The 23,766-nt window shown below is 45.7% G+C and overlaps 1 protein-coding gene across 1 annotated transcript in view; it reads left to right on the top strand.

The window, feature by feature from the left end:
* The first annotated feature begins 208 nt into the window (after nt 1-208).
* Nucleotides 209-23,766, top strand: part of ARK2C (arkadia (RNF111) C-terminal like ring finger ubiquitin ligase 2C) — a 105,938-nt gene continuing 82,380 nt past the window's right edge. The window contains exon 1 of the mRNA XM_063128291.1: nt 209-549. Coding sequence (XP_062984361.1) covers nt 489-549 — 61 coding nt within the window. The 5' untranslated portion in view covers nt 209-488. The remainder of the gene's footprint in view (nt 550-23,766) is intronic.

Genomic DNA, 23,766 nt, shown 5'->3' with positions numbered 1-23,766 from the left:
AATGGTGTCCGAGCTCCTTCTTTGGAGCCTGCCTTTCCCGGCAACAGCGGGAGGCGCCGGGTTGGGCTGCAGCGCATCCCCAGCTCGGGTCTGATTGGGCCTCGTCCCTGCCAAGGGCCGGAGATAATCTGAGGGAGGGGAGGGGAAGAGGGGAGGGGGGCGCGCGAGAGCGCGCGCGCGCGCGGCGGAGCAACAAACCTCGCCTCGCGCAAGGCCTGCCTCCCATTGGCTGCCATTCCCTTTGTGTGCCAGGCAGCTGCGGGCTCATCTCTACATTTGAATGTATATAGGGGATTGGAAAGGAACCATTTCCATGGGCCATCTGTCTTCCTGTAGCCAGCAGCAGCCGCAGCCGCAGCAGCAGCAGCCTCTCCAGCGACAGCAGCAGACGGCAGCCCTGCTAGACTGCCCGACGCCGTCGAGGGGGACGGCAGCCACCACCAAGGGATAGCGGCCAACAAAGGGGACCACAGCCGAAGCTGCCCAGGATGGTTTTGGTACACGTCGGCTACCTTGTTCTTCCAGTGTTTGGCTCTGTGCGAAACAGAGGTATCTCTTTATCTGTGTATTTTTCTTGAAAGGAAAACAAAAAAAAAGCCAGCCCACCAGCGGAAACGGGAGCACCCGCCGCGCTTAGGCTTGGAGGCTGGTGCTCGTGGGAACCCCCCGGGTTGCGTGTCTTCTTCCTTGCGGGGTGGGGTGGGGAGACAGGGCGTGTCTTTGTGCGTGGGAGGAAGAGGCGAGGGCCAGAGAAACGGTGGGAGCCCAAGAGAAGGAAGGCGAGGAAGGGGAAAGCAGGTTCAGGGGAGGACGCTTCGGCTGGAGGGATGTGTGTTCGTGGGGAGGGGGCTGGGTTGGGTTGGGTTGGGTTGGGTTGGGTTGGGGGGACGACACGTTCCTTAAGAAGTGTGTGGGAAGGGAATACTCTGAGGGGAAAAGAGAAGACGGGGAAGAAAAGAGACGCGGGGTGCGGGTGGAGGAGGAAGAAGAGGCAAAAAGAGCCGAGGAAGAAAAGGCGGCCGGGGGGTGGGGGGGGGGGGAGAGAGACTGCGAGGAGGAGGAGGAGGAGAAATGGCACCAAGTGGGGAAAAGAACGTGGGAAAGCCACAGGCTACCTGAGAGATAAAGGAAGAGAGAATCCGTGGTGGGGTTCCTGGGGGTGGGGGGTGGACATAGAGGCTCCAGGATGAAGGATGGCAGGAAGGGAATCTGAGAGGATCCGAGCGCTAGGCTGTTTTTAGAACTCTCTTGGGTGATACTTAAGAGCATTGGGGCTGTGTTCCCCCTTTTAATATAGAATAATGTAGAGGGCCCCCCTTTAATTCCCATTCCCCCACCCCCCACACACTGTCAGGTTCACTCCATTTTAGATCTTCTGGTGAACCCCTCCCCCTTTTCTCTCCCCCCGCCCCCTTTTCCACCTGACAAATATAGACCCATGCCTACAAGGAGCACTGGCTGGCCCCCACATATATATATATATATATTATATATATAGGATTGTACAGCTGGAGGTGGGGAGGAGAAAGGAAGGGTTGATGGGATTCCTTTTAGAATATAGGATTAGACCGAGGGGCTAGCCGGCATGCATTTCTTAAACTGAATCCTCAATATGAGAAAATTTAGCCCATATAAAATGAAATGCAGATTCTGAGCTCATTATGAGGTGAGCTTCTGCCATAGCTGGTTTCATTCCCACCCACTCCCCATCCCACCCCGGCCTTTTGATGAACTCTGTTCACCCCTTTTTGCCTTTCCTTTTTTTGCCTTTTACTTCTCCAATGGATTTTATTCCCTCTTTTTGTCGCTGTTGTGGTTTGACATGGGGTGCATCCCCTCCCCCTCCCGCCCAGTTATCCTACCCCACCCCCACGCCCCTTCCCTTCTTTTGGAATTTTAACAGTTTGTAATGTTCAGTTCAGAAAGGCTATCTATTCACAGCAGTCTTTTGATCCGAGATCTATCACGATTCCAAAACAAACACCAGTTTTAGAACAAGAACCATGATTTTTTTTCTTCTGAACCAATCTTTAATATGGGATGTGTATATGGCCATTGCATATTCCCCCCCCCCCCACCCTGCATTTACCTTTTCTCACCCATTCCCATATGCTGCCACAAACAATGGACTTGAATCTTTTGGTTCCCTTCGTTCTTTATTTTTAATTTGCCCTTCTTCATGCCTTCTCTTTTCTTTTTATCAAGTCCAGGATGCATTTTCTCTCCCTGCTCCAGCAATCATTCTTGCCTTAACTATAGAATGCTCCTCTCCCATTCCTCCTCAATTCTCTGGCCCACAGTTAGTCCAGCCCCTAGGATATAACAAAGACCTTTCAATCTATTATAAATAAATAAATGTGATAATATATTTGGTTTCCCTGTTAAGCCAGTACATTATTCCCATCTCCACTGAGATGTGAGTCATTAAATGACTTGTGGATAATTAAAAACCCTAATAAGAGAAATCGCAGAACCCAGAATTAGAATCCCATTCTACTTACCCTGGATTTAGCCCTATGGGGTTTCAGTACAGACCTGCCCCCACTTCCATCCCTGGGTAAACATGTTGCATAATTTCATTTTAGGGTCACATTCTGATTTCTGTAAAACACATGTGAGAAATGTGGCAGATGCTCCAGGTGGACGTTCAAGTCACCTGAGTGAAACAGACGCCAGTGTTCCTATGCTTTTGCTTCCCACCCCACCAGCCCCAGTGTCATTCAACTGCTCTTGCCTTCTGCCCCCTCACCGCCCCTCCCTCTACCCAGTCTACCTATATAACACAGCAGCTTAAGTTTTGCACATTGTGGCATTCTATCTTCTTTAACTGCAGCCTCCTCTAATGTGATGATCATGGGATGACGGACATTTCTGCATCGATCCAAATCTTTCTTTCTTTTATTATTTTATTTTATTTCGTTTCTTCATTGTGTAGATCAGTAAATGGTCAACCTTCTGCCCTGTGGCTTGTAGTTCTCTGCCTCTGCATTTAGCTCTAATGTTGACACCCCACCCTTCTCTTTAACCATTTCCTGTATCCATCTGAGGAACGCACTGGCATTTTAAGCTGAAGTATCCTCTTTCCGTGTGCTGCAAAGCTGAAGGGGGGTGGGATGTAGCTGGGAGGGGTAAGCTGAAATTGATGGGATTTAAAACTGGAAGGCTGGTTATTTCCCTCCTTCTTGCCTGCTCAGTTAATTGATCTTTAACAACTCAAAGGATTGTCAAATTATTATATTATTATTTTAGAAAAGAAGAAACAAAATAATTGCAGCATTTTATCGCTTCAAAGATGATGCCCCCACCCCCCACCCCGTGAAATACAATGACATTGATGAAGTTGCAAACTCCTTCATCAAGATCACAGCTTTTTAAATGAATGGGCAGGGTGGCATTTCAAGTCCAGGTATCATAGGGAAGAAAGGAAAATTGGTTAAATTCAGTTCTCGGACAAAGAACCAGAACAATAGATCTGCCCTCTTTTTGGGTTTTATTGGCCACAGAACACACCCACTGAGAAACTAAGACACTGAGCAGCTGCCATTTGATCTGTTAAAATGAGCATTGAATAGCCATCCAAGACTTTCTGAGAGAGGATACTAAGGCTTAAAACTGAAGTCCTAAAACATCAAGCTTCTTGTGAAAAGAAAAGAAAAAAAATGGTAGACAGACTGTATGCTCAAACCTGTTTCTCTTTAGCTGTCATTGTAGTAGTCTAGAAAGAAAAAAAAAAACCCAGGCCATTTCCAATATAGCTCTAGTTTTATAACGCCATTTTTGTATCTTCATCCTGTTTAGCTAAGTACATTTGCACTGTAAATTCCTGTTAAGTGGATTCATTTTGCTTTAGTTGTGTGGAGAATGCAGTATCTTGGGGTTTATGCCCCTAGCACCACCCAAATCTCCGTTCTAGCCTCTATTATTGTATTGGATATTGGTTTCCCATGCAAATTGCCTTTGGGTTTGGGATTTTTTTAAAATAAAAGTCCTCGCACTTAAAACCATGTACAAAAAAGGTTCTAAGACTGGACCCCTTGTTTCATTTGGGGGCAACAAACCAATCAATGGGTGGATTTATTCCCCTGATGGTTATGCCAAAGCTTTGAGAGCAACTAAAAAAGCTACTGCATCTTTGTACATGGCATATTTTGCACACATACACCTGGCCAAAATTGCACCCTTTCCAACAGCTGGCCTTCATCTGTTTTCTTTGAAAGCTGAACCAAAAGCAGCATCTATAACTGCCTATTAAAAGCTGGCTGATCCAATGTCTTTCTTTACAGTGCATAAATTTGATGCAAAATATTTGGACCCCACTAATTAATGCACCTATCAGATGCCAATTTGGATCCAGTCCTTCTTTTGGAATTGGGGTAGGGTGGGATTGGTTGGGGAAACCCAAAATATAAATGCTAAAATCAAATACAGAGAAAGCGGATGCTCACTTAGCAAAATGGTTTTCCATTCAACAGGGATAACATTTCTTTCTGCTGTGCTGAATTTTTTACTTCCTGTTCTTATTTTGTGGGTAAATTTTTTTCTGTATCAAATATCCTTTGGTTGTGTATTTCTTCACCTTTTTTCTTGTACTAAAACTGAAGCATGGTCTGTATTTTTTTACATTACCTAGTTTCTGATGTAAATCTCTCTGTAGAGACATACCCTGCTGAAATGTAATGTGCAGTAGCCAACACATCTACTCATTGTATGCTGCTTCTGTTCTGTTGTCCCTCCACGGCATGGTGGGCGCTGTTGCCTTTTGTATTGTGTGCATGACAACATTGTTACAACACAGTTCCACTAATACTAATATACAATCTCTCAATAAAGAAACTAGTTTTCCTATATTAACCTAGTGTGCTTTTTCTATTGCTGTTTCCCCTCATTTATTGTTGTATTCCTGCTGTTTTAGATTCCCCCCCTCCTGCTTTCCCATCCCCCATTTGAGTGAATGATTTTTTCTTTCTTTTGGTGCCACTGATATGGGGTGTGGAAAGGGTATTGTTAAATGTTCTCTATCCCATATCTGGCTTCACGCATTAGCCTGTGAATATCAACTTTCTAGATACACATCCTATATTATCATCACTCTGCCTAGGTGGGGATGACTCTTGTGTCCATATCCCTGTTTGGACCACAAATATCAAGAAAGAAAAAGTGTGTGTGTATGTGTGTGCATGTGTATAATGTATAAACACACACACACACACTGATGACTATTTTGAAAAGTTAAATGCAGAAGGACCTATTCATGCCATCCCCATTAAAGGTTTACATATTGGTTACTATTGAGGATGGGAGGTGATGACACCAACCTGGATGGGAATGAAAAAGATATATGTTTAATTGATCATTAGCCACTGATCCTTGAAAGATCCTCATTTCTCCCTCTTTTGATGACCTGCCTTTGCAGTCCTGGAGGTCAAGATCTTTAGGTGTTAGTCATGAAGGATGACCTTGGAAAGGCAGTTGGAGGGGTGTGTACAGCATGATGGGGGGGGTGAGTGGGAAGGAGGAGTGAGGCTCAAATGATTGTCTAAGATGCTCAAGTTTTTCCCCTACCCTTGTCATATGTGATTGAATTCTAGATCCTTGCAAGGCTTTGATAGGATGGGAAGCAATTAACAGTAGTTTTTAAACTAGGTATCTACACAGCCTTCTCTAACCCTCTGATTATCAGTGAACCGTCCTTTAGCCTTAGACAGCAGAACCTGTGTGTGTGTATATATGTGTATATATTAGAAATGCACACACACAGAGAGACACAGATACCAGGAAATAATTGTACAGATCTTAAACATTTGACCAAACCCCACTTAAAGTGCAATGATCTTATGCATGCCTCCTTGGAAACAAATCCCACTGTTTTCAATGGGACTTACTCACTGGTAAGCATGCATTGGATTGCAATCCTAGGACGTTACATCCCAGACATGCAATGGTGGCGAAGGGGCATTCTTATATAATACTTTGGACTTGCATTGCCTACATATCAAAAGGGAATTAAGATATGCTTGAAGAGGTAGGCAAAAAGGAGATGTAATCTCTCTCGCTCTCTTTTAAAGTCTCATTGAGATCCCCAGGCTGGGAAGATAAGAGGTTTGGAGAGTTTAACTTGCCCTTCTCTTTTGTTTTCCTTTCATTTGAGTGGGACAAACCAACCCAACAACTCTTAGCATGTGTTAAAAATGTTCAGGGTTAGACAAACAGTGTGAGTAGGGAAGGAGAAGAAGAGTTTGTATAATTGTTGGTACACCATTCTGAAATCCTGAAGGGTGGTATATAAACGCTTTAAATAAATAAATGATCAAATAAGCAATGCAATACCAACCAGGATAAAAGAAAGATCTCCAAACTCGGGAAGCCTTCTGTGTCAGGGGCACACATGACCAAACATTTCCCACCCCCGCTGGGGGAAAAAAAAAACACCCTTTCCCTTCTATCTCCTTCCTGCTTCATACACCTTCTTCCATGTCTCCTTAGTCAATTGTTTGGCCATTGCATCTCCCCGCCCCCCCCGCCTTGTTTGACCATTCGCAAGACACACTGCTGTTCCTCCTCCCCTCTTTTGAATGTAGTTTTTGCTCTCCAGGCCTTTGTTCTTTGCGCTGCCCTACGCCGCCAGCATCCGGCAGCTTAGCTGTTTGCTGTGTGACACACGCTTATATTATTATTATCACACATGTTAAAACAAAACCCCAAAAATAAGAGCCAGGCTGTGCTAGCTTGCATGAAAGGGAAAAAACACACAACGGTGCATGCCATTGGGCGGGGGCAGGGGTGGGGAGGTGTAGACCAACCATCTTCTGATGCTGTGATTTTTTTAAAAAATATTTTTCCTCTCCTCTCCCTCTCACCTCTGTCTCTCTGCTCCCCCCTCCCATGGTAACAATTTTCCTTCGGGGAATGACAAACCATAACGCAAGCCACCCACCCTAGGGAGATTTGATTCCTGGCTCTGGCCAAAAAGAAATATATAACACTACAACAGCTGTTCCCTCCCCCCCCCCCGACACACACGATTCCTCCCCCCACTGCAAGCTTTTGTTCAGATAGCGGCGGCTTCACTGCATCAACAGACAACAATCTAACCAGATCTGGTCCCAGAGATTAATGCCCACGCAGATCAAAAACCGTTCATTTGCTGAGGCTTGGAGATAGTCTTTATTGCTCTAGTAAGACCAAAAAGCTGCTGGCTTAATGGGAACTTGTGCTAAGCCATTTGTCATCTGAGTACCATGGTTGACCTATCTTGCTAGAAGCACATTCTCATGAGAGCACAGGTGTGTCTCTGCCACATCTCCCAGGGCCTCCATAGGTCATCTATCATTGAATGCCTCCACAGCTGACTTACCGAGAGTTTTGGAATATTCCACTTTGGCAAGGCCATCTACATATCGGTGTGTGTGAAAGCGCTCCTTTCGTTAACATTGTCACAGAGCATTATTGTCTGGACATGGCCAAAGTTCTGTTCCTGCTGTGGGTGTGAATGCTCACACAATATTACTTTCTGGAGTGTGTGTGTGTGTATGGAGTGTATATCTATATGACCTTAACATGGTCAGGATCCTCCCTCCCTACACACACAAGCACATACCTGTGGGTCAACAAAGTTTGTGTTGGGGTTGATACCATCCTTAGGGTTAAGGCAGAGCAGAGGGTATTATTTTGTCCACCTGTATGTTCACTGTGGAAGCACAAAACGGGCCTGCTGCAGAAAATAGTATACTGAGGTTTCATTCAGGGGGTGGGGGAAATGAACACGTTGCTGCTATTCCCCTGGGCTGAAAGTTCAAAAAGTAAGCAGGCCTGGTGAAAGTACTGAAACTAACAGGAGACTAGCCATGCAACTAGTAATTGAAGAGTTCAGGCTGCAATGCTACACAACACTCGCCTTCCGCATCCTAGTGGCCTCTGAATATTTTGGACTTCAGCTCCATTCCATCAGCCCCAGCCAGTATTTCCAATGACCAGGAATGCTGGAAATTGAAGTCCAGAACATCTGGAAGGCATCAAATTAAGGAAAGCTGCGATGCACCCTTACCTGTAAGTAAGCACCATCAATGGGATTTACTTCTGAGTTGACCTAGAATTGTGCTGTTAGTTCAACTATGGACTTGCTCTCAGGTAAGTGTGCGTAGGATTGCAGCCCAGACAGCTTTCAATGGTCAGAAGGTCTCTCTCTCTCTCTCCACCCCACTGTTATTTGTTTTTACTCACAGTTTAAGCCAAATTGTATGCTCTTTTCTAGCTTTCTGGTATTCTAATCCTCACCAAAGTATTTTGATTTTTTTTTTAAAAAAAGCCTCCATTTGGAAAGCAGAATAAATTATGCAGAAATAAGCAAATAAAGGTAGGGTGACCATATGAAAAGGAGGACTGGGCTCCTGTATCTTTAACAGTTGTATTGAAAAGGGAATTTCAGCAGGTGTCATTTGTATGCATGCAACACTTGGTGAAATTCCCTCTTCATCACAACAGTTAAAGCTGCAGAAGACCTGCCCTCTTTTGTATCTGGTCACTCTAGCTATACTAGTGACCACTAACTAGACTAGAGTGAACAGATACAAAAGAAGGCAGGTCTCCTGCAGCTTTAACAGTTGTGATGAAGAGGGAATTTCACCAGGTGCTGCATGCATACAATGACACCTGCTGAAATTCCATTTTCAATACGATTCTTAAAGATACAGGAGCCATGTCCTCCTTTCCATATGGTCACCCTACCAAACAGGGTAGCTCTGGGATCTCTGTTGTGTCTGCTACAGCACTTTAAAGGGTTGGAGTCGGTTTTTAAACAAGGAAAACTGGTTCAATTCAGTGGTCAGGTGGTGGACTGAGAGGTGGGTCTTGAATAAAGAGTATCCCAAATGGTTATTCAGCGAAGGAAGACTTTTGGAGGCATCTTAAAATGACTTCTTTTTGTTAATGTTCTATTCCTAGATGTGGCATGATTTTCAGTGCTGTGAGCAGGGTTCCACTATTATTACACAATTGCATCACACAAATGCAACATTTGATATGAGGTTTGGGATGTAGCATCCCTGACTCCTAGCTCAGAGTGCAATGATAGGGTTGAATGCTTATGGGCAAAATGTGATGAACTTGCTAAAGAGGAGCAGGTAGTGGCGTGGATCAGTGCAGTGCTTTGTTCTTCTCCAGGGCGAGCAGTAAAAAAGAAGTATGCAAATATATGCAAATATTCCTGATTTATGTCATTTAGATCAGCCATGAGCTCTCCTTCATATGGAATTCGGGTTACCCGGTTTCAGGGTTTTGCTTCTTGCTTTGCACGAAGGGTTCACAATTCTTGCTAGAAGTTGTCTTTATATGAATTATATGAAGCGGAGGCCATTTTCTGAAGGATGTACTCTTTGTACTGCCAACACAGCGCTTGCAAACCAGAATCAGGACCAGCGAAATCTGCCTCTGATGTGCCCTGACCTGAGATCGGCTGCTGTGAACGTTATGGCCTTGTTTCGGTCTTTGACGATCCCTTTCTGTTTGCGTGGTGGTCACGTAGCCCCATTTACGATTTCCCAGTGACTGCTGTGATAATTGCATTAGGACTTCCTAGGAGTGAAGGCAACTGATTCACAGACTGGTTCGAAATTCCACAAATAGAGGTTTGGATAATAATGATGATGATGTTAGACAGCAAAATAGATGTGCAAATAACTGTTTCTCCTATGAATGCAAAGGGCTGCTTTAGGAGGAAGTTTGATTTTCATTGGGGAAGTTACGTGGTTGCGTTTAAAGACGATGTACCCTGCCCCGCCACACAGCAGCCCCATGGCTGCTATTTGCACAGTTTTAAAGAGATGGAGGTGCAATCGCACATGCCCAGTTGTCCATTAATGTGACATTTGAGAAGAGAAACTCTCTTATGAACATCTACGAAGCCACATCACACTGAGTCTCAGGGCTGGCATCAAAGGCAGGCATGGTTGGACACCTGCTGTGGAACCACGCCTCAACAGGTGCCCACTGACAAGGGACTGCTGAAATTGCTCCTCCTCTCCACCTTTGTGACCTGCTTGTTCTCCTGCCTCTCACCTGGACCCAGATGGTGGTGGTGCTGAGAAGGAGGAACAGGAGACGCCCCTGCCTGCTTGCTTGCTCCCTGGCTTTCTGCCTGCAAAGCCGGCAGGTGGGAGCAATGAAGGGAGAGCAGATGAGGGTCAAGAGCAGCTGGTGGCAATGAGGAGAATCAGCAGCTACCATCAATTCTGGTGAGAAGAACTGAGGGTGGGGACTTATGGAGAGGACCCCACACAAGGGCCCTCCAAAACCTGGAGCCAACACCTTTGCTCAATCTAGCCCCGTATTGTTTATTGTGAGTGGCAGGAGTCCTTCAGGGTCTAAGCACTATCTGCAATCAAACCTGAGATGTTCATCTGCTCTACCATTGCTACATCCTCTGGGCTTACGCGACAGGGGAAAGGGGAATTACTGGAACAACGGGGAAAAGGAGGGAGGCTACTGAAGCACCACCACCAAAAGACAGGACAAAAGAGGGCACCGATTTGCATTAAAATTGCACATGCTTATATATGTGCAATGTTTAAATTCAGAAATGATCACTGTAATTTAAAGAGAAGAATACTACATCTCATTAGATAGATTGGGACTTGGTGGCTTTTGTGCCTGCTCAGCCAGGGGCAACGTGAAGGTCGCTGTTGCGCTCTCTTTTAATGGTGGTCTTTGAACTGGTCTTGGGCTGGACAGCCTTTCCAGCAGAAGATGACTTCAAAGACAGGACTGTCCTCTGACAGCGGTTCAGATAGAAAAGCGTCCCCTGCAGAGTAAGATGGAAGGCCACCCTAGTCAAAGGAGGGATTGGAGAAGGACAACCAGGTGAGCCCGGTCTGAGGTAGAGAACGACAGCAGTTTGGCGGCTTGACTTGTGCCAACAGGTGAGCTCTGAGCAAGTCCCAGGAAGCCGCAGAGAGACTGACATGTCTATGTTGACAAGAGCCTCCTGGAGTTTCTCCTCCTCTTCACCATTGCAGCCTGCTTGTTCGCCTGCTTCTCACTCTGGCTCAGACAATGGTAGTGGTGAGAAGGAGGAACAGAAGATGCCCCGGCCTCCTTGCTCCCTGGCTCTCTGCCTGCCCAGCAAGTAAGTGGGAGCAATGAACAGCTGTTACAAGGGCAGTGTGAAGGTAGACTCACTGAGGGATGGAAGTCCACAGAGGGTGTCTTGCTCCAAGGCAGAGATGACCCATGCCAGGAAATCTAGCCCTTTTGGGGGGTAGACGGAGTTCCATGGTACCCCCAGTTTGGCTTGCATTTGCAGTTTTTTCCCCCTGAAATCCAGGTACATTTGTTGTTGTTGTTGTTGTTGTTGTTGTTGTTGTTGTTTTAAAAAACGTGTAACGAGAATTTTGCGCACATTACACAAATTAGAGTTGAAATTTGCACAAATTCCCCAAATTGCAAGCGCAACGTGCACAAATTTCTATTTATGCAATTTAAAAAAGAACCTGCAAGCTGGCAAAACTCGATGCAGAACAAGTTGGTCCAGGTCCTGGCAAACTCACAGGTCTTCAAAAACCTGGAGTGCGCACTTTTGAACAAAATTACAGTCATTACACGGTGGCCAGGTTTGTGGGATCATGGAGGGGGAAATAAGCCACGTGGCTTTATTCCCCCCACCCTGATGCACAAACTGGTTGCATGCCAGGGGCTTTATTATAATAGCCCTTGGCAGCAGGGCATATCATAGAATCATAGAATCATAGAATAGCAGAGTTGGAAGGGGCCTACAAGGCCATCGAGTCCAACCCCCTGCTCAATGCAGGAATCCACCCTAAAACATCTCTGACAGATGCTTGTCCAGCTGCCTCTTGAATGCCTCTAGTGTGGGAGCGCCCACAACCTCCCTAGGTAACTGATTCCATTGTCGTACTGCTCTAACAGTCAGGAGGTTTTTCCTGATGTCCAGCTGGAATCTGGCTTCCTGTAACTTGAGCCCGTTATTCTGCGTCCTGCACTCTGGGAGGATCAAGAAGAGATCCTGGCCCTCCTCTGTGTGACAACCTTTTAAGTATTTGAAGAGTGCTCTCATGTCTCCCCTCAATCTTCTCTTCTCCAGGCTAAACATGCCCAATTCTTTCAGTCTCTCCTTATAGGGCTTTGTTACCAAACCCCTGATCATCCTGGTTGCCTTCCTCTGAACACGCTCCAGCTTGTCTGCGTCCTTCTGGAATTGTGGAGCCCAGAACTGGACGCAATACTCTAGATGAGGCCTAACCAGGGCCGAATAGAGAGGAACCAGTACCTCACGTGATTTGGAAGCTATTCTTCTATTAATGCAGCCCAAAACAGCATTTGCCTTTCTTGCAGCCATATTGCACCGTTGGCTCATATTCAGCTTGAGATCTATAACAATTCCAAGATCCTTCTCATTTGTAGTATTGCTGAGCCAAGTATCCCCCATCTTGTAACTGTGCCTTTGGTTTCTATTTCCTAAATGTAGAACTTGGCATTTATCCCTATTAAATTTCATTCTGTTGTTTTCAGCCCAGTCATGTTGTGTGAACCCAGCCGGGGTGGCTTATTGACATAGGTAACAAGACACCTAGAACCCTACAACAGCGCATGGCTTCTGGGTGTTTTGTTACTCACAGAGAGCTTCGGCTATTGGGCTGTATAGAAATGCAATAAATAAAATACAAACCCCACAAGCCACCCTGGCCAGGTTCGCACGAAATGAGAAGCCCGAGTGCTGAGACTTCTTAGGCAAATCCCCACCTCCCCACCCCAGCGTGTGTAAATAAGTAGGGATGTCTGGATTTTATGAAATCCATCTCAGGTGTGTTTCATGGACTGTGCAGTGTCATTGGTTCCTGCATCCGTTCGCAGATGGATTTGAAATTTCCCCCTCATCGTGCAGAAAAAATACGCAAATATTCCATAATAAAATTAAAATCAATTTATATAATTCATGTTAGTTCGTAACATTTAGCATGTTGACCCCCATTCCATCCAACTTTCCCCCTTGTATATTTTCCAGTATGGCACGTCCCAGCAGAAACAAATATTTTCCTGCGAATGAATTTGCATAAATTTCAGGAAAGTAAATAAATAAATAAATAAATCTGGAAATCCACAGACTCTGGGGGGCCTGGGGAGGCTGGTCTGCAGCAGATTCTGCAAGTGAGATTCTTGGAAAGTCATTTTAGTCCATCTTGAATGTCTTCAGCATCCTTTGGAACATGCCACCAGGGCTTGTTTCCCCCTCTGTGATCATGGGAATTGGGCCTGTGTATCTTTTCTTCTTCTTTTTAAGTGGATGATTGGAATCAACTGTTGCAGAGTTAGTTTTGTCTGCCCACACTTGAGACAAAAAACAGCAGCCAGCTGGAAGCAGGACCTTTACTTAAAAATTAACAGGCATCTCTTTACAACTCAAGCGGCAAAGGCCTTAGCTAGACCTAAGGTTTATCCCGGGATCATCCTGGGGTCATCCCTGTTCATGTAAATGACACACAGGATACCCCGGGAGCAGGCAGGGACAACCCCGGGATAAAACTTAGGTCTAGTTAAGGCCAAAGTAGATTGGCAAAAGTGGAATCAAAGCCAGCACCCAAACTCCCTGCATGCATCAACCACTTATTTACCCCTCTCTGCTGTGGATTTAACTAATGGTCGTGGCTCATTCCAACACCGACATAGTTCATCGACCTGACTGAATTATAGACATGGTTCTGGGCCTCACATCTGGTCCTGGAGCCCAGCTGGGAGAGAAGTATTTGGGAAGGACCGTGGGTGCAAATGTCACGGGGCCTGTTCAGATGACACTGAGGGCTCTGTGGTTAGCTTAACCATGCTTCCCTGTGGTTAGCACTAACCACAAGCTGTACGCTCGTGCACAACACTGTTAACCCTGTCCGGTTCCCGGTTTCCTTAACCACACACTAACCACAAAGCAGTTAGATGAGTGGTTTAGTCCTCCAAATGCTCTGCTCCGTATCCCATCAGCCTTTGTGCTAAGAGAGCAGGCAGTTGTATAATTTAGGTTATTTAGGCCACTCTATACTGCTAGCTCTCTGATTTCAGCCCCTTAATCACAAGTGTCAGGTGACTCATAAGCCAAGCTTAGGTCCACTAACCCTGCTGCAGAACAGGGCTAGTGAACCTGACCACAATGTGGTTAGTGGAGGCACCTGGTGAAGGAAAACGCCTGTCAGATAACACTGTTAACCTTGCTGCTTAACCAAAAACCCTTAACCAGCATGGTTAACGGTGTCATCTGAATGGGGCCACAGGCAAGGCATGGTTCTGGGAGAAGATTAAAAGAGCAGCATGAGCAGGAGAGACGGAGAGGAAGGACTGTTTAGGGTGACCACATGGAAAGGAGGACAAGGCTCCTGTATCTTTAACAGTTGCATAGAAAAGGGAATTTCAGCAGGTCTCATTTGTATATATGGAGAACCTGGTGAAGTTCTGTCTTCATCACAACAGTTAAAGCTGCGAGAGCTATACTAGAGTGACCAGATTTAAAAGAGGGTGGGTGCCTGCAGCTTTAACCGTTGTGATGAAGAGGAAATTTCACCAGGTTCCCCATATATACAAAGGACACCTGCTGAAATTCCCTTTTCAATACAACTCTTAAAGATACAGGAGCCCTGTCCTCCTTTCCATATGGTCACCCTACCCATGAGGTTCCCACCAGATGACACAGGAACCACCGTGGATGTCTGCTAACCATCATGGTGGGGAGAGCTTTCACCGTGGGTTGCATTTTTGAGTGATACATGGTGAGTTAGCATGTTGTCTGAACATGTTAACTCACCATGCTTCGTTTGGTGGCAGCTAAATTCTCTTCTCGTGAGCAGGTAAATCTTTTTGTGATTTGCACTACATCTTCAAGGGTTTCTGATACTTTAACAAGAGCAGGAAAAAGAAGGGGAGGGGGAGGGAACACCCTCTGCTACGGCAGCCCTTGTACTACCTATTCATTTCTCAGCTTCAGTATTCCTCGTCTGTAAAATGGGCCTGCTAATTGGTTGCTTTTGACCAGTTCTTGGTTCAGCTCTGCTGGCCAGTTATGGAATGTCATGTTAGAATCCCTGATCTCCAGTAACTCACATGTAGCTGTGTATATATCCCAATGTATTGGAGGGAATCTACACGTCGTACTGAAGGCGCCTGCGTGCGCCTCCAGTGCGCCCTCAAAACAATGGTGTAGACGGAGAAAGAAGAGACGGAGGAGGCGGCGGCTGGGGAACCGGCCGCGTCCTTGCCGCCGCTGCCTCCCCGCCGGCCTCCTGCTGCCGGAGTAAGAGCCACCCAGGTCGGAGAGCTCGGCGGAAGCGGAAGCCGAGCTCTCCGACCCGGGTGGCTCTTACCCCTGCAGCAGGAGGCCGGCGTGGAGGCAAGGACGCAGCCGGTTCCCCAGTCGCCTCCTCCTCCGCCTCTTCTTTCTCCGTCTACACCATCGTTTTGAGGGCGCACTGGAGGCGCACGCAGGCGCCTTCAGTACAACGTGTAGATTCCCTCTTGGTCTAAGATACAGTAGATAATTGATTCTATCTCCTGAGCCATCATTTTGTATGTGGTTCTGGTTGGTTGCTAGAGCCTCACTGCTCTAGCAAAAAACAAAAGAGATCCCACAGGCCTGAAGTGTGCCCACCCCTGTTCTAAGGATCAATCACACAATCCCCACATTATACAATCCTGGATTCATAGAATCATAGAATAGCAGAGTTGGAAGGGACCTACAAGGCCATTGAGTCCAACCCCCTGCTCAGTGCAGGAATCCACCCTAAAGCATGGATCCGTTGCCTTCATATATAGGCCGTTTCTACACCTAAGGATTATCCCAGGAAAATGGAGGGATCGTCCCTGCCTGCTCCCGGGATCCCCTGTGTGTCATTTACATGCACAGGGATGATCTCGAGGGGAAACGCAGGTGTAGAAACTGCCATAGTTTGGCTTTCACAGGGTTATTCTCTCAAGATAGCTTCTGAATCATGATTTTGCTAACAAACCATCACCCGGCTTATCTCAAGCTAAACTTAAGAAAGTGGATTTTAAGTGGGAATGCCAAGATCATTTATCTGCTGAAAGTTTCCGGTGGCATGAACAGAATCTATTGACAGCTGTGCAAGGTTGGACTTGATGGCCTTATAGGTCCCTTCCAACTCTACTATTCTATGATTCTATGATCTGCTGCATTTCAGAAGTCCTACCTAGGAAGAGAAGCCATACTTTGGGGTAGACGGACTTTCGTATAATACTCAAAACTAGAAGGTGCCTTGCAGCTGTCTAATCTTTTCTTAATTAATGGATAGTCCATGGTATACCAGAACAGAACATTCTTAGTCCATTTCACACAAAAATCCACTCCTGATTACATCAAGCAACAAATTCAGTGTGGGAGGAAAGTTATTTTTCTGCTGCTATTACTAAATGTCTGAGAATGAGGATTCCTAGCTGATCTGCTGCAAATCACTTAGAGATCTACCAGTAGATCCTGATTTTCCCTCTGTCCACCTCTGCTTTAATTGGCCAGTGCCTCGTGGTTTATTTGTGTACTCCCTCTTCAATCCATAGCAGTGTGAGTTTGTGTGTTACAGTGTGTGTAAGCAAGAGAGCACAATTCAGACTTCTACTTTATGAACACTTTCTTCTGGTCCCTATGAACTCTTCTTCTTGTCTGCATGTCTGCCAACAAGGTTACCAACTTACCAGGAAAAAAAAAAACAGCCCTGGCCAATTTTTGTGCCTTTAACAGCAGCTTTATGCACAGAAGAGGTTTACAAAAGATTAAAACATTAAAAATCGATATACAAAATTTTAAACCGTAAAAAAGTAAACCGGATCACATACAAAGATAACATACATTTAAAAACAACATTGAGCTCACGGCCAAACTTAAAAATAAATCTTTACGGCAAGCTGCTGTTTTAAAGACACAGCTCTAGGGTCCAGTTGAAAAGTTGGCAAGATCCTACCCGGTAGGGCTTACTTAGGGTGACCACATGGAAAGAAGGACAGGGCTCCCGAACCTTTAACAGTTGTATTGAAAAGGGAACAGTTAAGGCTGCAGGAGTCCAGCCCTCTTTTGTATCTGGTCACACTAGGCAGGGCTTCTGCAGCTTTAACTGTTGTGATGAAGAGGGAATTTCACCAGGTGCTGCATGCGTATTTTATTTATTTATTTATTACATTTTTATAACACCCAATAGCTGAAGCTCTCTGGGCAGTTCACAAAAATTAAAACCATAATAAAACAACAAATGACCACTTGCTGAAATTCCCTTTTCAATACAACTGTTAAAGATACAGTGGCACTATCCTTCTTTCCATATGGCCACCCTAGCTTACATTATTATTATTATTATTATTATTATTATTATTATTATTATTATTATTATTATTAAATTTATTACATTTATATACCACCCCATAGCTGAAGCTCTCTGGGCGGTTTACAAAAGTTTAAAAAACGGGGAACGTTAAAAACAAATATACAAAATTTAAAAGCATAAAAAGCTTAAAATAGAAACAATAACAGACAATACCATGATGACCATGGTAGCACTGTGCCAAGCGAGAGGCTGCAGGAAGCCACTAGATGTAGGGTGACCATATTTGGGAAACCAAAAAAGAGGACACCTAGTGTGTGTGTGTGGAAGCAGCTTTCTGAGTCCTACAAAAGTACGTTATTCCCCTGCCACCTTAAAGAACCCGATTGGAGTGGAGGAGGGGAAAGGATTTCATTCTGCACCACCACCATCCACTCCAATTGGGGCCTTTTCTATAATGTCCACAAATGACCCACTTTCCCCTTTAAGACCTCAATTGGAGCTCGGGGTGGGAGAATGATGTGCCTCAAGAAAGCATGTCATTCCCTCCTGCCATGCTAATGGCAGCCTTAAAGGGGAAGGTGTATCATTCCAGGACATTATTGAAAATTATAGAAAATCCCCCCTGACACCATGGAAAGAACAAAAAGCAGGACAAATCCGGGGAAATCCTGACAGTTGGTCACCCTAACTAGATGACCATGCTTTTAGAGCGGATCTGCCCATTCTGAGTAAATCATGTGATACAATCCTGTTAGAGCTGTGCTTTCTAAGGCCTTGGGAGGGAGGGACTGCATGTTTAAATGGCCCTTAATGTTAAAAAGTTTCTCCCTGCACTGAATACATCAGGGAAAACATTCTAGCCTATTTCTCTTCTTGATCTGCTAGTTTTCTCTGTGCAGAGACTTCGTTAAAATAAGGAGTATCCCGAATGCTAGGGTGAACGTACAAAGGAGGACAGGGCTCCTGTATCTTACAGTTGCATAGAAAAGGGAATTTCAGGTGTCATTTGCATGCATGCAACACCTGGTGAAATTCCCTCTTCATCGCAACAGTTAAAACTGCAGGAGCCCTGCCCTCTTTTGCATCTGGTCACTCTAGTATAGCTAGAGCAGCTTTAACTGTCGTGATGAAGAGGGAATTTCACCATCCATACAAATGACACCTGTTGAAATCCCCTTTTCGATACAACTGTTAAAGATACAGGAGCCCTGTCCTCTTTTCCATCTGGTCACCCTAAGCATTCCATATATGAAGTGCTGTCTCAGGATAGCGTTACCACGTGGCTGTACTGTGCTTGTAAGCCAGTAGGGGCAGCTAGCTGGCTGGTGTTTGAATCCAAAGGCCGGACTACACGGACCGTGGTCTGATCCGTCAAGGCAATTCTTATTATTCTGAATGCATGCATTGGTGCTTACACGTATCTTTTTATAATAATAGATTCCATTAAAATCAATGGGGCTTATTTGTAAGTAAATGTGGTTAGAAGCAACCTGTTGTTATCCGCCTCCTCTTCCTTCACCTCTGCTGTTTTAGACGGCTTTTTCTTTCTTTCTTTGGAGCGCGATTTCCTGGCGAAGGGACCACTGGGAGTTCGGTTGGGCTCACCTTCACTCGCCCTTGCTCTGCTACATGTAATATGCTATTATCTCTGTCTGAATCCTCCTGCAGCCGGTCTCCGTGCCTCCTACATGGCACGGTAAATAGCTGACACGACATTCTTTATTTAAGGCATTGTGCAGGCTTCTGGCTGTTGAATGCGCATCCTTGCCTTCTGGAGCATGTGTTAGCGCAATGGGCCATATACACAAGCGCACACCCTTGCAAAGCAGGTTAATTTCATATTTGATCATTTCCACTGTCAGGGCGAAGGGATGCAAAAAGGAGGCACGACCGTTATCCCCACAATCAGCTGGACTGCAAAATTATTATTATTATTATTATTATTATTATTATTATTATTATTATTTTTAAAGAGGGCCCCCCTCCTGTGCCTTTAAGAATGGCCGAATGGAATCCTTAAGGGTGGTATCCAGGTTTAATCATAAGCAGGGCAGGCCCACTGAAATCCATCGGAATTCCTTTAGCCACAACTAACTGCAGCCCCATTGATTTCAATGGGTCTACTCTCAAGTATGACTAAATCTGGGCCCAATCCCAGGTCTGGATACAGGATGCTTGGGAACCCCATATACACCACCTTGAGTTCCATCATCGGAGAAAAGCAGATTATAATTGTAATTAATGAATTAACAGACTAATAAAGTGGGAAAGTTCTTTCTCTTCAAGCCAGAGAACACTTCCCCTGATAAAGTTCTATACAAACATGTGAGGAGGTGTGATAGTTGAAGTAACTACAGAGAGGGGAGGGTTAGCAAAACCACTGCAAGTGGGCCTGCCACATGACTGCGGAACCACGTGGCACCACATGGTTCTGCTACCCACCTCTGTAGTTAGCAAAATACTTCCATGTGGTTTAATTATGCATTCTGGCGTCCTCTGTGGCACGAACGGGCTCTGGTGACCACTCTGTTGAACAAAATGGTGGCGGTGGAGGGTGGGGAATGGCCACACAACCATAGAGAAAGTCCGCAGCAGCAAGAGAGTCACCAGAAGTCACAGGCACTCTTCCAGTGGACCCTTATGGTTACAGCCTTTAAACCATCCAGAGCCCATTTAAAGCACTGGGAACACACACATAATCATAGAATAAAAGAATCATAGAATAGCAGAGTTGGAAGGGGCCTATAAGGCCATTGAGTCCAACCCCCTGCTCAGTGCAGGAATCCACCCTAAAGCATACCTGACGGATGGTTGTCCAGCTGCCTCTTGAAGGCCTCTAGTGTGGGAGAGCCCATGACCTCCCTAGGTAACTGGTTCCATTGTCATACTGCTCTAACAGTCAAGAAGTTTTTCCTGATGTCCAGTCAGAATCTGTCTTCCTGTAACTTGAGCCCATTATTCTGTGTCCTGCACTCTGGGAGGATCGAGAAGAGATCCTGGCCCTCCTCTGTGTGACAACCTTTCAAGTATTTGAAGAGTGCTATCATGTCTCCCCTCAGTCTTCTCTTATCCAGGCTAAACATGCCCAGTTCTTTCAGTAAGCTCCCCTGGCTCCCCTTAACCCTGTTGCAGGAGCCTGGTTACCTGAGGTGGTTCCATAATCATCATCATTGTGTTTTTCTCCCTGCCACCATAGTTAGGTAAAAAAATGCTTAACTATTGTAACTTAGCATAAGAACATCAGAAGTGCCATGCTGGATCAGACCAAGGGTCCATCTAGTTCAGCACTCTGTTGACACAGTGGCCAACCAGCCATTGGCCAGGGACCAACAAGGCAGGACATGGTGCAACAGCACCCTCCCACCCATGTTCCCCAGAAACTGATGCACACAAGTGTACTGCCTCAAATACTGGAGATAGCATGATGTCTGAACATCCCTATGTCAATCAGCTTGTGTTAATAAAGGCTCAGGAGCAAGGCCAGTTGGATAAAACTCACCAATCCTATGTGCCCTGTATCCTTCATAACTAGGGTGACCATATGAAAAGGAGGACAGGGCTCCTGAACCTTTAGCTGTTGTGATGAAGAGGAAATTTCAACAGGTTCCCTGTATATACAAATGACACCTGCTGAAATTCCCTTTTCAATACAACTGTTAAAGATACAGGAGCCCTGTCTTCCTTTTCATATGGTCAGCCTAGCTCCGACCCCCCTCTGGTGACACTCACATCTGAGAGGATCTCTTTTGGAAAGTGATCTTCACTGGCAAAACACACCTGCACCATCTACCTGCGACGTCACCGACCTTTACACTAGGCCTCACTTGAAAACCTGAGGAAGAGTTAAATAAAACCTTTCCCCTAGCTATGAGAGAAACAGGTTTAATATTGGATCTCTCTGAATATACTGTGGGTATAATCTGGTGTAGGTGTTTAATAACTGTAAGGCAGGTAAACAATGCCAAGCTGACACATGGTATTTGGTAGCTAACAAAATAATTATAAGTTTATTGTTATTTAAAAGCTTTAAATAAAAATATAATTCTTCCAATCCTGCCTAATCTAAATTCTTCACACAACAACCACCTCACTGCCTTCACACCAATCCTAAGTCCCTAGAATCCAAACTCTTCAATAAACAACTCTTTCTCTCTCTCTCTCCAAGACTCACATATACAACAAATTCCCAACACACTCCTTATATACTCCTCTTGCCCCCCCCCTGCACCTATTACATCATAAACCACACCCATTCAGTTCTAACATTCCATACTGGAATGTTTAGCCTGGAGAAGAGAAGATTGAGAGGAGACATGATAGCACTCTTCAAATACTTAAAAGGTTGTCACAGAGGAGGGCCAGGATCTCTTCTTGGTCCTCCCAGAGTACAGGACACGGAATAACAGCCTCAAGTTAAAGGAAGCCAGATTCCAGCTGGACATCAGGAAAACCTTCCTGACTGTTAGAGCAGTACGACAATGGACTCAGTTGCCTGGTGAGGTTGTGGGCTCTCCCACACTAGAGTCCTTCAAGAGGCAGCTGGACAACCATCTGTCAGGGATGCTGTAGGGTGGATTCCTGCACTGAGCAGGGGGTTGGACTCGATGGCCTTGTAGGCCCCTTCCAACTCTGCTATTCTATGATTCTACTTACCAGACATACCAATCTAGACATATGCAAGATACTCAATATGCAAGATCCTCAACGCCACGCTACCCAACAATGCTGGATTTGCCCCAAGGACTGGGTGGAGTTTGACTGTTGCAGCACAGTCTTTTCTGGGTATGAGCTGATGGTTCTGCAGGGGTCGAGTTCATTAGATTCGCCAGCAGAGAGCCTGTTCGTAGAGTCACTCGTACGTGCCGCTCTTTTCATGAGGTTTGCCGGCTGAGATCCATTTCAGAATGGTGGATGAATTCTGACCAAACGGCTTCCTTGCGCGAGGACAAACTAGCCTTGGATTCTCCTAGGGCTGTGGGTTTTAGAGAAGAACGTCTCCACCTTGGCTTCTTGGCAGTTGCAATTTTGATGAAGGCTATGCACTGCCCACCCACTCCCAATTTGCCTCGGAAACAGTTAAAGTGCAGGAGCTATACTAGAGTGACCAGATTGAAAAGAGGGCAGGGCACCTGCAGCTTTCACTGTGGTGATGAAGAGGGAATTTCACCAGGTTCTCCATATATACAAATGACAGCTGCTGAAATTCCCTTTTCAATACAACTGTTAAAGAGACAGGAGCCCTGTCCTCCTTTTCAAAAGGATGCTTTAGGGTGGATTCCTGCATTGAGCAGGGGGTTGGACTCGATGGCCTTGTAGGCCCCTTCCAACTCTGCTATTCTATGATTCTATGATTCTATGATAGGGTCACCCTACCTGACACCCAGTCCAACACCTTAGCCACTACACCACACTGGCTCTCCGAATGGGCTATGTCAGCTCCATTTTGAGGGGAGCTGTTTGGAAAGGTGCCTTCACCAGGTTTCCCCTCCCTGGGAAATTCCACTTCGTCCTCATAGCCGCCCATTCCCTTGCTGCCTTCCTCTGCACCCCATCTGCTTCAGGAGGGGAAGGCGAGGTGAACAGAGGCTTTCAGGACCATCATTGACAGCCAGGAGGAAGAGCAGCAGGGCGAGGTTGGGGTTGGCGGTGAGCCCCCTGCCCAATGATACCAACCCCAGACGCTGTCCCTGTTACAGGGCTCTCCCGGTTCGCATCATGGCATGATTGGCTTCCCGGCGACATCTTCGTTAGCTACTGATCACTTCCTCCGTGGATCATTAACTTGGCTGATAGCAACAACCAGCATCTGCCTTCCACTCCTTCATCTGAAGGTCTGGGGAAATCTGTAGCAGTGACAAGATTATTTTGAGCGCATGGTGTTTGTTCTGCTCACGGTTTTGAGGGTCGTTTCCCCCCGCACACACACTTTTAATTGTACAGATGCGCGTCGTGTTTAAAGGTTAAACAAAGTGCCTTAAAAAGCACCCCAGAGGTACTTCATTGCCTCTGATTTGTAAGAGGTTCTGATTTGTAGCATGTTTGAGCCTGCAAAGATTCTCCGAACTCCTGTTTTCATTTGTGACCAGTTTTTCTTTTCGCTCAAGCGGGGAAAGTGTGCATTTCAAATGGAAAATGTGTGCATTTCAGTGCACAATTTTATGAAGTGCACACTTCCCTCCCATTGACTAAAGAGTAAAAATGTGTATCTTTTGAAAAAATCTGCATTTTAAAGGGTGCATATTTAGGGTGGCCATATGGAGCCCTGCCCTCTTTTGCATCTGGTCACTCTAGTACAGCTTCTGCAGCCTTAACTGTTGCAATAAACAGGGAATTTCACCAGGTGCTGCATGCCTACAAATGACACCTGCTGAAATTCCCTTTGCTATACAACTGTTAAAGATACAGGAGCCCGGTCCTCCTTTCCATATGGTCACCCTAGCACAGGACC

This window comes from Elgaria multicarinata, chromosome 6 (genome assembly GCF_023053635.1).
Source record: "Elgaria multicarinata webbii isolate HBS135686 ecotype San Diego chromosome 6, rElgMul1.1.pri, whole genome shotgun sequence".
In the NCBI taxonomy this organism is placed as follows: Eukaryota; Metazoa; Chordata; class Lepidosauria; order Squamata; family Anguidae; genus Elgaria; species Elgaria multicarinata.
The sequence above is the reverse complement of the archived record's forward strand: the minus strand, read 5'-3'. Positions and strand labels throughout refer to the sequence as shown.